The sequence below is a fragment of the Equus asinus genome, chromosome 19, assembly GCF_041296235.1.
Source record: "Equus asinus isolate D_3611 breed Donkey chromosome 19, EquAss-T2T_v2, whole genome shotgun sequence".
Classification (NCBI taxonomy): domain Eukaryota; kingdom Metazoa; phylum Chordata; class Mammalia; order Perissodactyla; family Equidae; genus Equus; species Equus asinus.
The window spans coordinates 28,670,854-28,691,549 of record NC_091808.1 but is presented as its reverse complement, the minus strand read 5'-3'; the positions used below and the strand labels follow the sequence as shown (position 1 = coordinate 28,691,549).

At 44.4% G+C, this 20,696-nt stretch overlaps 1 protein-coding gene across 1 annotated transcript; it reads left to right on the top strand.

Annotated features, from left to right (window-relative positions):
- The first annotated feature begins 1,474 nt into the window (after positions 1–1,474).
- Positions 1,475–20,326, top strand: LOC139041067 (adhesion G protein-coupled receptor E2-like). The gene is made up of 14 exons (XM_070489833.1): positions 1,475–1,691; positions 2,646–2,689; positions 2,806–2,883; positions 3,295–3,472; positions 6,540–6,647; positions 6,838–7,058; positions 7,242–7,421; positions 8,503–8,700; positions 8,984–9,219; positions 12,199–12,265; positions 12,674–12,765; positions 13,762–13,930; positions 14,016–14,126; positions 18,179–20,326. Exons 1-14 carry the CDS (start codon positions 1,490–1,492, stop codon positions 18,185–18,187), a joined length of 1,893 nt encoding a protein of 630 aa, XP_070345934.1. The 5' UTR covers positions 1,475–1,489; the 3' UTR covers positions 18,188–20,326.
- Positions 20,327–20,696: the final 370 nt, after the last annotated feature.

Below are 20,696 nucleotides of genomic sequence, written 5' to 3'. Positions count from 1 at the left end.
TGCAGAGAAGAGAGGTCTGATGTGGGGGAGACCAGTCGCCTACTGATTTGTCATGATGCTGTGAGTCCTTTCAGGCACTGAAGTCGCTGGTCCCCTGTTTGTAATGTGCAAGGGTCAAACATTCTGTCCCTGCATTTTGATTCACTTCTGTGTTGATGGTTCTTATTAAGCTGATCTTGTTTTTAGCTAATTGTGTCCAGCCCCTGCTCTGTGGGTCCTGAGCTACTCAAAGGGGATCTGGGTTATGGGCATCTTTTCTCTCATTTTCAGAGAACAGAAAGAGAAAAAGATGCAAAAAAACACCCCCAGTGACTCAGCTGTGAGACCCTTCATGCTGCTTCTTCATTTCACACCCCCAACTGACGCAAATAAGGGGGGACTTCCCTCAGGGGTGGAGACAGCAAGACTCCCATGGAGACATCCTGGGGCATCTTGAAAAGGCCTGACATTGGGAGCTGGGGGAGTGCCTGATGGGGAGTGAGGGTGCACTTGGGCCACTGGGAGTAGAGGTAGGGTGGAAGCCAGCACTGGGCAGGCCCCTGACCACCTGGCTCTATGCTCAGTTGTGAATGAGGCCACCTGGGCGTCAGTTCTTTCCATCCCCCATGACTGGGTCAGGCTGGAGGCCAGGGTCTCTGCTCTGTGGGAACTCACACCTTTTGGAGGTGACCCTTTGTCTTGTTGTGTTCCAGACGTCAATGAGTGTAAAACCCCGTCAACAGTGTCCTGTGGAAAATTCGCAGATTGCCACAACACAGAGGGCAGCTACTACTGCACATGCAGCCCAGGATACCAGCCTGTTTCTGGGGCAATGTTATTCTGGAATGAGAAAGAGAACACGTGTCACGGTGAGAACCACTCCTTGTTTTCCATCTCCTCTTCCATGAGGTTTGGCGTCATTCAGCCCACTTTCTCCAGGCATCAGAGGGCCGTCCTGGCCACCTATCTGATCACCGTCCCTCTCTGAACCCCAAGGCTCAGAGCCCTCCACAGAGGGTCACTTCTGGAACTTTAAAATATCCCCTTGCCCACCTGGCATCTTATTTTTGTAAAACAAAAGAGAGGGGTGGCATTCTTCAGGATACTTCAAGATACTTCAGGAGCTCACAGTGCCTCGTGTTTCAGCACAATATCCCATCTCTTCGTTATCATCAGTGACTGCCAGGATGAGACCTTCCCCCACCGGGGCCCACATGGGCTTGGCCATGCAGGAACACACTCAGGCCTCCAAGCCCATGATGGACACAGGTGACCTGCCCAGAAACCCAGGAGTAGGGAGATTCCAGGGCAGGTCCACCTACCCCAGCCAGCCCTGTCCCTGGCCAACAGCCCTGGCACCCTGACCCCAATTCTCATCTGCTCAGCCTCCATCTAAATCCCCACATAAGGCTCTCCCTGACCCTCTCCAGTGATTTCAACTGACAAGCCTGAGGCCAGTGGAGACGACCAGGACCCAGGAGAATGTTGTGCTGGGTCTGAGCAGGATGACATGGACCACCCCCAACACACACGCGCATGGGCACAGTCAGATCAATGGAGAAGGCGCCCTTCAGGACCAGATAGCAACCGAGGGCATCATCAGGAACCACTGCCCCAGACCCAACCCTCTCCCAAAGAAGTCGACCCAGGCTCCAAGGAGGCCCAGAACACTGGGGGACAGAAGACGGGCCGCTACTCAGCAGGGTCCAGAGGTATGTGTCCCTGGTGGGAGGCCAAGAGGCCCAATGGCTGAAATGAGTGACAGCCCTCAACCACCAGCACCTACTCCCTTGTCCAGCCAGCCCTCACCCACTGCTGGCCCTGTTCAGATGTGGATTCTCACCACTTCCTGCCGGTCCAGGGGAGGCCTTCGTGGGGATGAGTTAAAAAGCACCCAGGGCTGTATGGCTGGACGTCAGCCCCCACTGTCCACCCAGACCTGGTGCCACTGTCTGGGTGGACCCAGCCTGTCCAGTATCTTCTTTATTCCCCCTGACCCAGCCCTATGGCCTCACCCTAGGGATCCTGTGTGAGGGGCAGTTCTTGGCCCATCTCTATGAAGCTGTCTCAGAGTTAGTGTGGATGGGAGAGCACTGCCCTGACAGGGTCAACTGTGTTCCAAGGAGAACTCAGCCAGCAGAAGCCGCCCTGGGGGAATTAGGACTAAGGCCATCACTGGGAGCCAAGACAGGGCCTGGTGGGGAAATGCAGCATCTCCGCTGCACTCTGTTCCCAAGAAGGCCCACCCTGGCCTTTCTCCAAATGCTAAGGGGGGACACAGGCAGCCATGATGTCCCCACCCCAGCTGGGAGCTGCCCAGGGAAGCTGAGGGCACCAGGGCTGGCAGACAGGGAGGCCTCAGGCAGATTCCATCCACATGTGGACAACAGAGCACCTAGGCCACCCCATCCACCCATAGGATGCCTCTATGTAAGAGAAAAGCTGCCCATGCACCAGGAAGGAGACAATGGGGCCTTCCAGAGCCTTCTCTGCCCAAACTGGGATCCCTAAATAACCAAATGACCAGGTACCTGGCCGACCTGACCTCAGACTCCTGCCCTCCACACACACACACACACAAACACACACACACACACACACACACACACACACACACACACGGAGATGCTCTCACACCTAATGAAGCGCTCTTCTGCCCCCTGCAGGAACCTTCCCCGCCTGGGCTCCACCCCGTAGAATCAAGAGCCAGGTGAGTGACCCCAACGGAACGAAAGGCAGGAATCCCTCCGCACAGCCCGCCATTTTCCCCGAGCTCCCCCGCCCTCCCTCGAGGCTTCCTGACCCCTTCTTCTCCCCTCTCCCCAGCGTCTCTCCCGCTTCTTTGAAGGAGTCCAGAAACTGCGCGTAGGCTTCCAGTCAGCCTCGACCCAGGACACCGTCCAGGTAGGAGCAGGACACAGAGGAGGCAAGGTGGAGGCACCCCTTCCCCATAGAGGCCTGGTAAAGCTTTGGTCTGGGAGGAGCCGGACCCAACAGGACGGCGCCCTGCTCTGAGGCCCCGGTCCTCCTGGGTGGGTGGCGACTGCCCCCAGCATGTGTCTGTACTCACTGTGAGACACCCACGTGCAGCTAGTGACACCTTCCCTCTTGCCTCCCTGAACTTTGGATTCATGTCACCCTTGGCATTCACCAACAGGATGACCTCTGAGTGGCTGGATTCCAGGAAAAAAGACCCAAGGAATCCCAGCCAACATGACTTTTATCCTCAAATAAACAGTTACCAGGGTCTGCTTTCTGTGGCTGAGTAAGCAGGGTCTTCATGCAGACCCTCTGCTCTGTGTCCCCATCCTCCAGGGTCTCATGCATGAAGTGGATGATCTGCTGGAGACCCCAGGGGACCTGGAGACCCTGCCCCGCTCAGAGCAGCACTGTGTGGCCGCTAACATGCTCTTTGGCCTGGAGGATGTCCTGAGAGGGCTGAGCCAGGCCCTGTCCAATGGGTCATTGACCTTCCATTCACCTGCAGGCACAGGCAAGTACCCGAGTCTGCCCCAGGCTCCTGCATGACCATTTCCCACCTCATTTCGCCCAGGCCTCACTGGAGCTGGGTGACCGTGCTTGCATCTCAGTGTTACTCTCATTAACAAATTAAAATAAAAGGTTAAAAGGAAATGAATAAATTATATAAGTGAAATAAGCCCGATTGGTATTTGCCACAGTTGACAGGGTGGGTGAAATGGATGAAAGGGGTCAAATGTTTCAAACTTCCAGTTATAAAATAAATAAGCCACGGGCGTATGATGTGCAGCATGGTGACTGTAGTTAATAATACTGTATTGCATATTTGAAAGTTCCTATGAGAGTAAATCTCAAAAGTTCTTATCACAAATTTCAAAACTTTTGTAACCTGCATAGTGTCATATGTGAGCTAGGCTTATTGCAGGGATCCTTTTGCAATATAGACAAATTGTTATGTTGTACACTTGAAATTAATATATCAATTATACCTCAATAAAGAAAGAAAAGAATACCACTGTAAATAATATACATTTTCATTGTGAACTAAATTATGAGCAGATGAAATAATAACAAAGAATTTAAGATAAAATAGAAATGGCTTCAAAAGAAAACAATTTATTTAGTTTAGAAGAATGTGAATTTAACATTATTTGATATTCAAGTATGATTTATTTTATTGAGGTAAAATTCACCTAACATAAAATTCACCATGTTAACCAAAGTGTACAATTGAGTGACATTTAATGCATTCACAGAGTTGTGATCATGACTTCTATTTCTGAAATATCTTCATCACCCCAGAAGTAAATACTGCAACCACTAAGCAGTCGCTCCTCATTCATGCCTCCCCCAGCCACTGGCAACCATGAATCTGTTTTCTGTCTCCATGGATTTGCCAATTCTGCACATTTCATATAAATATAATTATATGACATGTGACCTTTTAGTCTAGCTTCTTTCGCCCAGCATGATGTGTTCCAGGTTCATCTATATTTTAATGTGCATCGTATTTATTTCCTTTTTATGGCTGATTAATACTCCATTGTATATATGGGTATACCACCTTATGTTAGTCCATTCATCCATTGACCGACATTTGGGTTGTTGCCACCTTTGGACTATTGTGAATCGTGCCGCTATTAATATTGGCGTACAAGTTTTTGTGTGAATAACTTTTCAGTTCTTTGGGGTACATACTTAAGAGTGGAGTTTCTGACTAGTATAGTAGTTCCATCTTCAACTTTTTGAGGAGCCACCAAACAATTTTTCCAAAGTTCTACTTTTCTGCTTTCCATTTCCACCAACAATGTCACAAGGGTTCCAGTCTCCTCATCCTCAGCAACATTTGTTACTTCCATTTTGTTTCATTTTTAGTATAGTCAGCTAATATCTCCTATGGTTTTGATTTGCATTTCCCTGATGACTAACAATGTTTAACATCTTTTCATGTCATCATTGAACATTTCTGTGTCTTTTTTGGAGACATGTCTATTCAAGACCTTTCCCTATTTTTTAATTCAGTTGTTTGGTTTTGGTTGTTGAGTTGTAAGAGTTCTTTATATATTCTGATAGTAGACCCTATGAGACGTGTGATTTCAAATATTTCCTCCCATTCCACAGATTATCTTTTCACTGTCTTTATGATCTTTTCACTTCAATGAACAGCTGGTTCCATTTTGATGAAGTCCGTTTTATCTGTTTTTTCTCTTGTTGCTTGTGCATTTGGTGTCCTATCTAAGAGTCCATTCCAAATCCAAGGTCATGGAGATTTACCTCTATGTTTTCTCCTAGTTGTTCGAGTTTTAGCTCCTAAATTTAGATCTATGACCCATTTTGAGTTAATTTATGTGTATTGTGTGAGGTAGGTGTCCAACATCCTTCTTTTGCTTCTGGATATCCAGATGAACCAGCACCATTTGTTGAAGAGACTATTCAATGGGAAACCATTGAACAATGTTGGCATTCCTCGTTGAAAATCAATTGACATAGATGTATGGGTTCATTTCTGGACTCTCAGTTCTATTTCACTGGTTTATCTGTCTATCCTTGTGCCAGTACCATGGTGTTTTGATTACTGTAGGTTGGTATTAAGTTTCGAAATCAGGAAGTGTGAGTCCTCCAAATTCGCTTTCCATTTTCAAGATTGTTTTGGGCATTTGGGCCTCTTGCAATGCCATATGAATTGTAGGATGAGCTTTTACATTTCTTCAAAAATAAATTAATAAAATGATGGTGGAATTTTGATATGGATTGCATTGAATCTGTAGGTCATTTTGGAGAATATTGCCATCTGAATAATATTGATCATTCCAATCCACAAACAAAGGATGTCTTCCCATTTATTCAGCATTTCCAGTTCATTTCAACAATCTTTTGTAGTCTTCTGTGTACGTATCCTAAGCCTCCTTGGATAAAATTATTCCTAATATTTTGTTGAATATTTTTGCATCTATGTTCATAAGAGATGCTGGTCTGTGGTTTGTTTGTTGTGATGTCTTTCTGTGGGTTTGTTTTTAGGATCATGGTGGCCTCGTAGGGTTATTTAGGTAGAGTTCCTTCCTCTCCTATTTTATGGAGGAGTTTACAAAGGATTCCTGTTAATTCTTCCTTGAATGGTTGATAGAATTCACCAGTGAAGCCATCTGGTCTGAGCTTTTCATTTTGGGAATTTTTTGATTACTGATTAAATCTCTTTACCCCTTATATGGCTGTTCAGACTTTTTGTCTCTTCTTCAGTCAGTTTTGTAGTTTATGTGTCTCTAGGAATTTGTCCATTTCATCTATGTTATCTAATTTGTTGTTGAATAATTAGTCACAGTTTCTGTTATCATCCTTTGTAAATTCAGACGATATCCATATATATATTCCATTATGATTTATACCAAATATTGTACACAACATTATACAATATATAAAATAATGGTTTTTCTCTGTACAAATAACAATAGTATTACATATAGTATTGTTATATATAAATAGATATGTATGTATAAATATCTATAAATAAAACAATGGTATTGTATCAACCACTTAGTCGCAATTACTAATCTAAGTCCCTGTGTGCCTCGCACAACTCTTAGAGCTGACCCTGGAGGTGCTGGAGCAGGGAGACAGAAGTATCTCCTTGAGCCAGAATCGGGCAAAGATGCTGCTGAAGTGGGAGACGGTGCAGGGATCTGCTGACTCAGGTAAAGGCTGAGATGAGGAGAAGGCCACTGAAGCTTCCCAGTGGGCCAAGTGTCCAGGGATGGGACAGATAGAGGATTAAATGTTAAAGGGAAGTGTGGGGTATGGAGAGGCCACAAGGAGAGAGTCCATCTGAAGAAGGAGGGGTCCTGTTGGGGACACCAAGATGTCAACCTTGCCCTTGTCCTGCAGGCCCTTCTGTGGTGGGCTTTGTCTCCATCCCGGGCATGGGAAAGCTGCTGGCTGAGGCGCCCCTGGTCCTGGACCCTGAGAGGCAGGAAGTTGTACGGGAGACACACAAGGACTTGCTGCAGGAAGTCACCCATGTCCTGCTCTCAGATGTCGTCACCACCTTCTTCAGCAACAATGACACTCAGAACCTCAGCTTCTCAGTCACCTTCATCTTTAACCATGTGAGTCCAGATGGGAGGGGGCTGTGGGTGTGGAAGAGGCCTGAGTCCTGGGTGCAGCCTTAGGGTTCAGGTGGGTCCCCATAGGTGCATTATTTACCCAGGAAGGCCCTTCATGAGCCAAGTTTGGGTCAGCATTTCTGAGCATCACAACCAGCAGCTCACACTCACTCCCTGATCTTGCAGTCAGTGACCCCTCAGCCAAGGAAGAAGGTGCTCTGCGTCTTCTGGGAGCACAGCAGGAGTGAAAGTGGTCATTGGGCCACCACAGGCTGCACGATGGTGGGCACCAGAGACACCAGCACCACCTGCCAGTGCACCCACCTCAGCAGCTTTGCCGTCCTCATGGCCCACTACAACGTGCAGGTGAGGACCCTGAGAGGGGCTGTGTTCAATGTCAGTGGCACTGTAACCAATTCCCACACATGCAGTAGCTTAAAAGCCCACAGGTTTGTTATCTCCCAGTCTCTTCAGGTCAGTAGTCCTGCATGGTGCAGCTGTGCTGTCTGTCAGCATCTTACAAGCCTCAAATCATTGTATCAGCCACAGCTGCAATCTCATCTGAAGTTTTGGGTCCTCCTCTAAGCCCCATGGTTCTTCGCAGAATTCAGTTCCTTGCAGTTGTAGGACTGACATCGCACTTTCTTGCTACCTGGCAGCAGGGGACCATGCTCAGCTCCTGGAGGCTACCTGCATCCCTTCTCATGTGGTCCTCTCATAGGCTCTCTCACAAGGTGTCAGTGGTCCTATCTCGAGGCCAGCAGGTGAAGCTCCCTCACATCAAAGCTCTCTCAAACTTTGAGTGTTTTTCCCCAGAAGCCCAGATCTTTCAGGGGCTCACCTGGTTAGACCAGGCCCACCCAGGATAAACTCCTTCTTTTCAAGTCAGTTGATGTAGGACCTGAACTGGGCCCTCCATGTGCCATATGCCTTCACAGCAGCACTGGACTGGCTTTTGACTGGAAACCTGAAAGAAGGGGTGTGTCCACGCGGGGGCAGGGATATGGTCGCCAAATTAGACCTCTGCTCACCTCAGGGGTCTCTGGTGCAGGAGTGCTCAGGGGTTGCAGAAAGGACGATTTGGCAGAGGGCACCAGGGAAGCCGGTGAGAACAGGTGGGTCGGGGCCGTGTTGGCCTCCCCCGCTGTGCAGGTGAGCTGGTGAGTTCCTCTAGGTCACCAAAACCAGAGACTCACTCAGGTGACCTCTAAAGGAAAATAAGCCCTTGTGAGAGGCAGGGCTTCGTCCAGACTCTGAACCTATCAGTTCACAATCCCATAGTGTCCTAATGTTCTGAACCTGTAGGTACTTAGTCAAACATCACAAGTTTACTTGGCTCCTCCATTCCTAATTTTTCTATGCCTAAAAATAAAAATAAAAATGGTGGAAGGGTCAGTACCCCACAGCAAGAAGGGGTGACTGTGGTCTCCTCTTTGCTAAGTCCCAGAGGGAGGATCCTGTACTGGATGTGATCACCTACGTGGGGCTCAGCCTATCTCTGCTGTGCCTCCTCCTGGCAGCCCTCACCTTCCTGCTGTGCAGAGCAATCCAGAACACCAGCACCTCCCTCCACCTGCAGCTCTCGCTCTGCCTCTTCCTGGCCCACCTCCTCTTCCTCACGGCCATCAACCGAACGGAGATCCAGGTACTGACCCAGTCCCAGTGGACCCTCTGGCCTGCCCCAGGGGGTGCTGGGTCCATGGGAGCCATGCTGCCCTGGATGCCTTAATGAAATGATCTTGGGTCCTGGGGAAGGTTAGGGGGTGAGTGACCAATGTCACATTGACTGATGCAACTAGACGACAAACCCTCTCTGACTGCTCCTTCATACGCATCAGACTTCTCCCCAATGGCAAGGCACGGGAGAGGTCCTGGGGCCACACTCCACGCTGACAGTCCCTCCTGGTGAGGCCTCACTCCTCCCCCAGGTGCTGTGCGCACTCATCGCGGGCGCCTTACACTATCTCTACCTGGCCTCCTTCACCTGGATGCTGCTGGAGGGCCTGCACCTCTTCCTCACTGCACGAAACCTGACGGTGGTCAACTACTCCAGTGTGAGCAGATTCATGAAGTGGCTCATGTTCCCTGTGGGCTACGGCGTCCCGGCCGTGATCGTGGCCATTTCTGCAGCATCCAGGCCTCATCTCTATGGAACATCAACCCGGTAAATGCACTTTCCCGTTTGTCCTTATCTTCTCCAGCACAACCATGGCCATCATAGAACCAACACAACACTTTAATTTCACCAGAATATGATAGGCAGATAAAAACTCAGTAACCACTCCAAAGACACCTTCCTGGTTTCATGATTGCCTTCATTGAAGTGACTGTTTTAATTCCTTAAGATTTAATCCTTTTAAATGCTAATTATATTATGTTAATAATTCTATATTTATGTAATAATTATGTTTTATATTAACTATACACTAATATAATATTGATGATATGTTAATAACTACAAATTAATATAGTTAAAATATATGATGTGACTCATTTTGATGTTTTAGATTTTATTACATTAAATATTAATTTTATGTTATATTAATGACTATATTGTACTAATGCCTATGATACATAATATCAATTGCATCTTATATATTAGTGTATGTATATTAATATAATACCCATTGCATTAGTTTTGGAGACTGTTTTAAATCTTCTAGAAAGCAAAATTAAAGTGAAGGGATGGCATTGGTTTGTGTAATCCACTTCTCTCTCCTAATTAAAAAAAGGGAGTTAATTTAGACACTGAAATCATTATGACCAGAGCTAAGATTTGTAAATCACTTCTGTAGAGCAGTCTTTGATCTAAATATTTTTCATGTATCTCAGATCAAATCATCCTCCCCACAACCTTCTGAGGTAGAAACAAGTGATATGCCAGTATTACAGATGACAAAACTGAGGCACAAAGAGATTAACTAACACGGCCGAGATCTCATAGCTGGCTGGTGGCAGAAGTGGGATCAAATCCAGTCTCACTCACAACACAGTCCTACACTGATAAAATTAATGTTCATCTGCATCGGATGAGCCCCGGCCAGCCAGCTTTCCTAGATAACTTAGGATAAAAGCGAACTCCATCTGTAAAGGACCAGACAATAAATACTTTTGGCTTATGGGCCATCCCATCCCTGTTGCAACTACTCACCTCTGTCCTTATAGCATGAAAGCAGCCACAGACGATACGTAAGGGAACGAGTGTGACTGTGTCCCAGGAAAGCACATTCACAAGATCAGTTGGCAGCCCACCTGGCACAGGCTGCAGTTTCCTACCCCATCCTTAGTAGCTTTCTCTTCCCTTCTCCCTGGTGGCGCCATCTCTCCATGCTCCTGCCACCTCCCATCTCATTCACAATTCCCCTCACTTGGGATCAAATTCCAATCCTGTCACTTGCATCAGTGTGGCCTTGAGTGACTGCCTCTGTTTCCTTAAGCCTCAGATGCCTGACCCGTGATGGTTTGAGTACCTGTGTGTGTGTGAGGAATAAAGGCATTCTGCACATGAGCCCTGCCTTAGTGCTGTGTCAGGCTTACTGTTACTTTTTCTTTTTTTTTTGCTCTCGTCTTTGGTGTCCCCAATTTGTTCACCTTGTCTCTACCTACTCAGCTTTCTTATCTCAGTGTACAATTCATTTCTCTCAGGGAACCCTTCACAACTATGTGACTCTGACACACCCCAGCCCAGGTGAAGATTCCAGCTACACGTGCTCATGCTCTTCATACCATGATCATAAAACTCGTCATCTTGTTTGTTTTTCCTGCCTGACTGTTGACCTTCCACCTGGCTGGACCTCCCAGAGGACTGAGACCAGTCTATCTTAGTCACGACTGGGGCTTCAGAGCCATGCACAGATCCTGGTAGAAAGGAGACACTCAATATTTGTCAACTAAACCATAAATTAATTGATTGGTTGATATTTTTACTTTTAAAAGTTTGTATTTTTTTCTGCCAGCATTTCTGGGAACCAAGACTTAAAAGAAGTTTTTAAAAGGAATTTATTTTTTTAAAAACCACTTTGTTAAGGTATGATAGACATGTAAATAGATGTACGTATTTGACGTATAGCTCCTGATGCGTTTGGGGATATGCATACACCTGTGAAACCATCACCACCATCAAAAGTATATACAAAATTCAGTTATGTAAGATAAAAAGATCAGGAGACCTACTAAGGAGCACATGCTTATAGCTAATAATATTGTGTTAGACACTTAAAATTTACTAAGAGGGTATATCTTACGTTAAACGTTTTTACCAAAGAAAAGCAATAATAATAATATTAATTAAAAAAACAGAGAAAGACGAACACTGCATGATTTCACTCATATGTGGAAGATAACAAATACATGGATAAAGACAACAGATTAGCGGTTACCAGTGGGGAAGGGGGCTGGAGCTTGGGAGAAAGGGTAAAGGGGCGCATATGTGTGGTGATGGATAAACGGTAGACTACTGGTGGTGAGCATGATGCAGTGTATCCAGAAATTGATCAGTAATAACGTACACCCGAAATTACATAATGTTATCAACCATAATGATCTCAATAAAATTACTTGAAATAATAATAATGATAATAATAAAGGAGGCAAGAGGGCTTGCCCCGTGGCATAGTGGTTGAGTTCAGCATGCTCCACTTCAGTGGCCCAAGTTTGCAGGTTCAGATACTGGGCATGGACCCACACCACTCGTCAGCCATGCTGTAGCAGTGACTCACATAGAAAAGAGAGGAAGATGAGCATAGATGTTAGCTCAAGGACAATCTTCCTCAGGAAAAATAATAATAATTATAATAATGAAGCAGGAAGAAACCTTGGGAGGTGAGGGATATGTTTATTTACCAATTCTTTATCCACAAAGACCAATATATTGTTTTTTTTTTCCTGAGGAAGATTTGCCCTGAGCTAACATCTGTCACCAATCTTCCCCTTTTTGCTTGAAGGATATTGGCTCTGAGCTAAATCTGTGCCAATCTTCCTCTATTTTATATGTCGTTGCCACCATAGCATCGCTGATGAGTGTGTAGGTCCGCACCCAGGAACTGAACCCAAGCAGCTGGAGCGGAGGGCACCAAATTTAACCACCAGAACAGCAAGCTGCTCCCATCACAAAGACCAATATATTCTTGAATCTCTTTCTTAGATGCTGGCTCAACACAGACAAAGGGTTTATATGGGCCTTCCTTGGCCCCGTCTGCACCATCTTCTCTGTGAGTAATGGATGACATCAGAGCCTCCTACCTGCCCAGCTGAGGGTCATTCAAAGTCAGGTGTATAAGGAGGGTTACAGGCAGGGTGAGCAGTCATTCCAGTTTGCCCAGGACTGAAGGGGCTCCCATGAGATAGGAATTTCAGTTTTAAAACTAGGACTGAAGTGTTACCTGAGACATGAGATTTCAGGGCTAAAACTAGAAATTCCCCTGCAAACTTGGGTGAGTCGGTCACCCAAGTTACAGGACAATGATGTGCCTGCGTTACTGGGTGTTGGGTCTGGTTTTCTAGGACTGCTGTGAAATACAAATGCCCTTGCTGCTGGGTTAGGTGTTGGATGAGCTAGGAGGAAGGCTGAGCAGATGTGGAATGCATTTACTATGCCTTGTGGGGATATTCATCTGCAGATCAACTTGGCTTTCTTTCTGATGACCTTCTGGATTGTGAAAAACAAGCTCTCCTCACTCAGCAGCGACGTGTCCACCCTGAAGAACACAAGGTGAGGGTGCAGCAGAGGGTGCGCACCATCCCCCATACAAAGCATGGTCCAGGGGCAAGGCCATATGGTCCCAAGCTCCCCATGTCCTTCACCCAGATTCTGAGGGGACTGGAAGAGAGAGGTGCTCCTACCCTCCTTGGAAGCCAGCTCAGATACTGTACTTTGCTGCTGACACGCAAGCCAAAAGCCTTCTGTCCATCCGTAACCCCAGCATGAAGCACCTAAGCTACATAGAGAACTGACTTTGTTCTGATAAACGGGGATTACTTTCCTGGCTCCATGAAAAAGGGCCTAAGAACATCCACATCTTTATAACACGCTTAGGAAATCACACAGCTGTTCCCAGAGCCCAGCACACCCTTTCGTGCCCACACCTCCATGAGTGCTCTTCCTGAAGCCCTCTCCCACTCTCCCACCAGCTGAAAGCAGGTTCATTTGCCACTTATTACATCTTCTAAGGGTTTGGGGATGTCCTTTGCTTTCCTCAACTTTGCACAGAATCGATGGCCTCTATTCTGAGCAAAGGAGGCTCTGGGTCAGTTCATGGAGAAGGTGAGGATGGGAACAGTGCTGGATGGTCCTGGGCAGAAGTACCTTGCACTTCACAAATTTATAAATGACCATTTGTTTTTGTCCTTCCACTAGACTGTAAGGTCTGTGAAAACAGAAATCTTGTCTTTGTTGTTGTTAATGCCCAGGCCCACGCCTAGAGCCGGGTGCACAGAGTGACCTCAGCACTGTAGGTTGAGTGAAATTAGGGATCTTCAGGAAACATCATGATAGTTTTGAAATCCACATTATGCGGTGTCACTACCATCTTGAGTCTAAATGAAAATGCCATCCTGGACAAAGATAGCATTTCTTTTTGGGGAATCATGGCCAGTAAGATCTAGGTTGATCACAACTCAGTCAGAGGCATCCATGGAGTAGAGATGAAAATGGCCTTGGTTTTGTTGCTCTCTGTGCATCACAAGCCTCCTTTCTCCTGCTCCCCAGAATGCTGACTTTTAAAGCTACAGCTCAGCTCTTCATCTTGGGATGCACGTGGTGTCTGGGAATCCTGCAGGTGGGGCCGGCTGCCCATGTCATGGCCTACCTCTTCACCATCATCAACAGCCTGCAGGGTGTCTTCATTTTCCTGGTGTACTGCCTCCTCAGCCAGCAGGTACCACTGTCTGACGCCCACTCAGGATTCTGCCCATCCTCACTCCTCTCAGTCAGCTGACGCAGAGTCTGCTTTGCCTCTGCAGGTCCAGCAGCAATACAGGAGATGGTTCAAAGGGGTCACAAAAACCAAAGCCGAGTCTGAGAAGTACACGCTCTCCAGCAGGGCCATGCCTGATGCCTCCAAACACAGTGTGGTAAGGGCATGCATAGCTCCCAGAGCACTTCACTAACAGATCTGCTTGAGCAGCACATGCCTACCACACTGGGCAACCTGGGTATATAGGAGGTGATGCCCTAGCATGGCTCACACATGGTTTACTCCTGGACTCACTCAAGGCACTCCCCTGTCATGAAAGGAGCTCTTCTTCTACTTTCACTCACTGTGTTTCTATGCTCGCCTTGACCCTTGTACATGGCTATCTTATTCTCCAAACGTGTGGAAACGCCCACTTTGTGAGAGATGGTGCATGTGCTTTTTAATTTTCCTTGGGAAGAAGATAGAAAACACTTACAAGCAGAGAAAGATGCTATAGTATGCTCTATGAGCAGGAACTAATGATCTGAGGCAGTGATGCACGAGCTACTGAGAGTCACAGCACCATTCTTTCTCTCAAGTCATTCCAGGCCCCCCCTATATCTGAAGGACAATAAACACATGGTATATATGGTCATAAAAGGAAGGTGAAATCAGCATTAAGTTGGATCTGAGACTGTCCTTAGAAGTCTGCAATCGTTCCTGGTATTTTCAACACACACATACAATGCAAAACCAGGGAGGACAATCACAGAATGCATAAGAGAGATTCTAGCAAGGTGAATGGTACCAAGAATTGTATTTTCAGGTTTACCAACCATTTTCTCGTATTTTTTATTCATGTGTTCTTCCCATTAGCACTTGGAAGTAAGTGTTACTCCCACTTGGTAGGTGAAGAGAGTGAGACTCATGGGGTCTGGGTGTGTCGTGCAGGGACTTAAGCTGCTTCGTTCTTCCTCCCAACTTCCACGAGCCCCCCACCTGGCAAGACCTCTGCATTTCTCTCCTCCGCCTGCTGGTCCACCCTCTGCAACTGCCCCTTCTCGAATACTCCACTCCTCAAAGGTCTCATCCTTCTAACTCTTCCCTCTTCCCAGCACATGTTCCTACCAACTTCTTCACAGGGAAAATCAACTCAGTGGATGAAACAGGGTTAACCTTGTGCTCTCAAAAACGCCAGGCATTTGACACCTGGTTCATTCTCTCCTCGTTCCATCTTATTCCCACAGATAGACAAAATCAGCTTCCAACTTTTAAAATCTAATCCCTCTGCCCGTATTTTTAAAAATTATTTTATTGAGGTCATATTGGCTTATAATGTGTAATTTTCAGGGGTACGTTATTATATTTGAGTTTCTGTGTAGACTGCGTCATGTTCACCACCAATACCCTAGTTTTTATCCATTACCATACATATGTGTCCCTTTACCCCTTTTCCCCTCCCCCTACCCCCTTTCCCTCTGGTAACCACTAATGTGTTCTCTTTATCCATGTGTGGGTTTATCTTCCACATATGAGTGAAATCATACCATATTTGTCTTTCTCTGCCTGACTTATTTCACTTAGCATAATACGCTCAAGGTCAATCCATGTTGTCACCAATGACACAGTTTTGTCTTTTTTATAGCTGCATAATATTCCCTTGTACTTATATATACACCACATTTTCTTTATCCATTCATCCGTTGATGGGCGCTTGAGTTGCTCCCACATCTTGGCTTATGTGAATAATCCTGAAATGAACATAGGGGTGTATAAATCTCTTTGAATTGTTTATGTTCTTTGGATAAATACCCAGTAGTGGAATAGCTGGGTCATATGGTATTTCCATTTTTAATTTTTTGAGGAATCCCCATACTATTTTCCATAGTGGCTGCACAAGTTTGCACTCCCACCAGCAGTGTATGAGGGTTCCCTTTTCTCCACATCTTCTCCAAAACTTGCTGTTTCTTGTGTTGTTAACTATAGCCATTCTGACAGGTGTGAGGGGATATCTGATTGTAGTTTTGATTTTTATTTCCCTAATAATTAGTGACATTGCACATCTTTTTGTGTGAGTTTTCCTCCACCTGTATTTGGTTCCTGACACTCGACTTCTCAATAACTTTACATTATTGCTCATGCATTCTCTCTCTGGTCCTTGCACTGTCTCCCCTTCTGAACAGCATCTTTTCCACCTTCATTGCAACATGCTAAGTCGCTCTCATTAAAAATACTAATGTTATATGTTTTACCCCTCCCTCTTCTTCTATACACTCAAGACTAGCTTTTGCCTCCTTCATTCCACCAAAAGAGCTCCCTCTTAAGCCCCCAATGGCCTTCATGTCAAGGGATGAAATAAATATACTTTGGTCCTCTCAGCAGTATTGGATGCTGTGGTTACTGCCTCCATCATGAAACTTCTCTTTGTCTCTGGCTTCTATGTCTCAACACTCCCTGGAATTCTTCCCCTCTCTCTAGCTGAGCTTTATTCATCGTCTTTACATTTCATCTACCCTACCTGGCTTGGGTCTAGAAACACTTCTATTCTCATATTAACCTACCTCGGACAATCTTGTCCACAGGGACTCAGTGAACCACGCAGGAAATGATGGTCAAATATATTTCTCTGACTCTGAATTACCTGTGAGCTCCAGACCACTAATCCCAATTGCCTACTCGAGACCTCCACTTGGATATCTCAGAAGTAGCTCAACATTGTCATAACAGAACTTATCGAGTTTTTTACCAGTTTAATCCTCTTCAGGATTTCTCATCTCTTTGGGTGACATCTCCAGCCATCTTGCACCAGCCAGGACCTGGAACATCCTTCACATTATCATCTTCTCTACCCTGTTCCACCCCAAACCAATCCATGGCTAAATTGTGCTAATATTTCTTCCTCAGGAGCTCACAAATCTGTCTTGTTGACACCGTGTCCATCACCTTGTCCCTAACTCCAGCTCCCATCTTCTCTTGGCCAGATTGCAATATCCTCCTAACTCGTCTCCCCTCTACTCTTCTCCATCTTCCAATTAGTTTTCCACATAAAATTCAGAATTGTCTTCTCAAAACAAAAATTTGATCATGTACCACCTTGCATAAAAATCCCCCAAATCGTTCCCCATTGCCACTAGGAGCAAGACCAAAATACATGAGGTTCCAATTTCCCCCACATCCTCACCAAAACTTGTTATCACTTGTTTTTATACCTTGGTGGGTGTGAAGCAGTTTTTCATTATGGTTCTGATTTGTGTTTCCCTAATGTCTAATGATGTTGAGCATTTTTCCAAGTGCTTATTATCCATTTGCATGTCTTCTTTGGGGAAATATCTATTCAAATATTTTCCCTATTTTTAATTCAGTGATTTATCTTTTATTGATAAGTTGTAAGAATTCTAGGTGTGTTCTGGATACAAGTCCCTTGTCAGATATTTGATTTGCAGTTATTTTCTCTCATTCTGTGGGTTGACTTTCCATCCTCTTGATAGTGTCCATTGATGCACAAAAGCTTTTTATTTTGATCAAGTCCAATTTATCTATATTTTATTCACTTGTGCTCTGGGTGTCAGCCCTAAAAAAGAATTGCCTAACCCAGGGTTACAATGATTTACACGCATGTTTTCTTCCAAGACTTTTATGCTTTTAAAATTACATTTAGGTATATGATAGGTTTGGAATTAATTTTCTAAAATGCAGCGAGGTTGTTAACATGGTGTGAGGTCCACATGCTTTTGCATAGGCCTGTTCGTTTGTCCCATCATCAGTTATTAGAAAAATTATTTTTCTCTCCATAGATTATCTTGACATCCTTGTCAGAATAAACTCACCATAAATGTAAGAGTTTATTTTTGGTCTCTTAACATTATTCCATTCGTCTCTCTTGATTATTGTAGCTTTGTAGTAAGTTTGAAAATGGGGAATTGACTCTACAAATTTGTTCTTTTTTTCAAGAGTTATTCTGGACTAATTGAAGTCCTGTATAAATTTTAAGATGTGCTTGTCAATTTTGAGAAGAATTTAACTGAGATTTTGACAAGAATTGTGTTAAATCTGTACATCAGTTTAGGGGGATGCTACCATCTTAACATATTAAGCTTTCAGATCCATGAACACAAATGTTTTTCTGTTTCTTTAGAACTTCTTTGACTTCCTTTGACAATGTTTTATAGTTTTCATTATACAAGTCTTGCACTTTTTAACACAGTATCATTTTTCTGCTTTCCTTCTCAGGAGAATTAAGTGAACAACTAAGCCAGAAGGTCTTGTATCCTGGAATATTCTGAACTTCATCCTTTGGGCAAAGTGTATAAAAAATACTTTTTCACGTTTGTTGCCAGTTACTCTTCATGGCACCATTGTGGGAGAAAGTATGCAGGAAATGTTTGGCATTCAGTTGCTGGAAGATTTGGGTTTTCTCATCCATACAGCATGATGTCACTCCCTGCAAAGTCAAGGAGCTATGGCCCAATTCCTCAGTTGCCTTGGATTAACCCCCTCTGCCCTAACCTCTTTTCCAACAAAGATGCTCCTCACTTTGAAGATCTATAGTAAGGAAAACCAACCTCAACTGACTTTCTTAAAATAGCATAAAAGAGAAAAATATTGTTCAACCACCTGCATGTAGTGTAAACAACTAATCCAGTTGCCCAACTTTCCTCCCTTTGGTACCAAATGTCCTACTTCTCATGAAACACTTGGGCTACAGGTAAACTAAAACAGTTGGCCTCCCTGCATACATGCTTCCACTTCTTCACACTCCATTTCTAAATGCTTACTAATTTATTCATTCAAAAGTGTATTTTTATTACTCACCATATGCTACACACAGAACAAGACAGATCCAATTCCTGATTTCACTGAGCTCACAAGTAAACAATAATATTTCTTCTCTTAGTGTGAACCCTGTGGATAGAGTCTGTGCATCTTTACGTTTTATAAGCAGAGCTGTGTAAAAGTGTATTTTAATAGTACACATTATGTAAGATGCATTTGTGTATAACATTATTTCATCCTTGGCATGCAGTCTAGGCAAGATCTAAATCCAGAGCTGTTACACCTACAAGAAATTCCCTGTGGGCCCCACTGACCAAATCTGCATCAATTTGAACATCAAGGAAAATTACTGTAAATAAATATAACATATTAAATAAAAATATGCATGAATTTATGGTGATATATAAAACATCAGCCAATAAATGTAGACGATGTGATAAAATGAGAATATCATGGTTTTTTCAATATCCAGTAAAAGGCCACTAAAAGCATTGGGTGAAAGGCTGCTGGAGGACAGGCTGGCCCCACAGTGACCAAGAGTCCCCTCAGATTACTGGTTCATCACAAGGGCCAAGGTGCACGTCTACAGCATGGAGATCTGCCAGTCACCATCGGAACTTAATGATCAGGCTCAACATCATCAATACGGGAAACCTGACATCAGATATCTCCTGAGAAGACATGAAGTTACAGCATCCCATTTGTGGTGAATGAAGAATTTTGACAAATCAGTCTAACCTAAACCTAATCCAGCTTTAGACCAAGGGTAGACAAACTGTAGCATGCAGGACAAGCACAGGCAGCTAGCTGCTCCTGTGAATAAAGATTTATTGGAGCACAGCCACACCCATTCATGGATGTATTATCTATGGCTGCTCTCACGCTACAGTGTCAGAGTTGAGTAGCTGTGACAGAGACTGTAAGAACGACAAGCTGAAAATATCTACCACCTGGCCCTTTATAGGCAACCTTGCCAGCACCTGTTCTTCCAGATCTAACCTTCAGTATACACGGAATACAGGGGACAGAAGAACAGGTTAAATGACATCAAGAGGAAACAGTCAGGCAAATTGAGAACGTGAGGCATTCAACAAGCCATTGGCCTGGACTCTTCTAAAGTCAATACCATTTTAAAAATGACTAGAGGCTGCTTGAGATTAAGAGACAGAAGCGACAATACAAACAAATTCAACGTCAATTTTAGTGGGACTCTGGTTCAGATATACAGCTATAAAAGGTGTTTTGCAGGCAATTGGGATAATTTGATTATGCGTCAGATATTAAAAGTTATAAAATTGTTCATTTTCTTGGGTGTAATAATCTTACTATGATTATCTGGAGAATATTCTTTGAAATCTTCAACATTTGTTGAAGAAATATTGAAGAATGAAGCATCATGATGTCTGCCAGTGACCATCAAATGTTTTAGCAAGAATATGTATGTGTGTATATAGATTGAGAAAGACTTTTTAATGTGGCACTAATTGTTGCTGAATCTAGATAAGTGTTTATTGTATCACTCTTCCAAATTCTGTGTTTAAAAATTGTAAATAAAAAATGTCAGAAAAGTAAATAAATATATTAATTAGTTATTAACTTATTAAACATATACCCTCCTAAATTCCTAGAAGTTCACATCAACTGCCTTTTCTTCTGCACAAAACTAACTTTGGGAAGTGACATTTTATAAAACTATGAATTTTCATGGCTATATGGTGATGGATTTAAAAACTAAAAATTAAAATTTTAAAATACTAGAGAAAATAGAGGGAAATAGAAAATGGAAATGAGTACCACTCCCAACTTAATAAGAAGAAAAATCCATATAAACTACAAAATCATTCATTCTCTTGAACCCGTAAGAGAGCTGAGGTCACAGGAAAACAAAGTAGCCTAAAATCTGAGGGAAGGCAGGCTCATCCAGCAGAGACTGTCAGGGCACTGGCTCACCTGTGGCAGAGCACAAAAGGCAGGG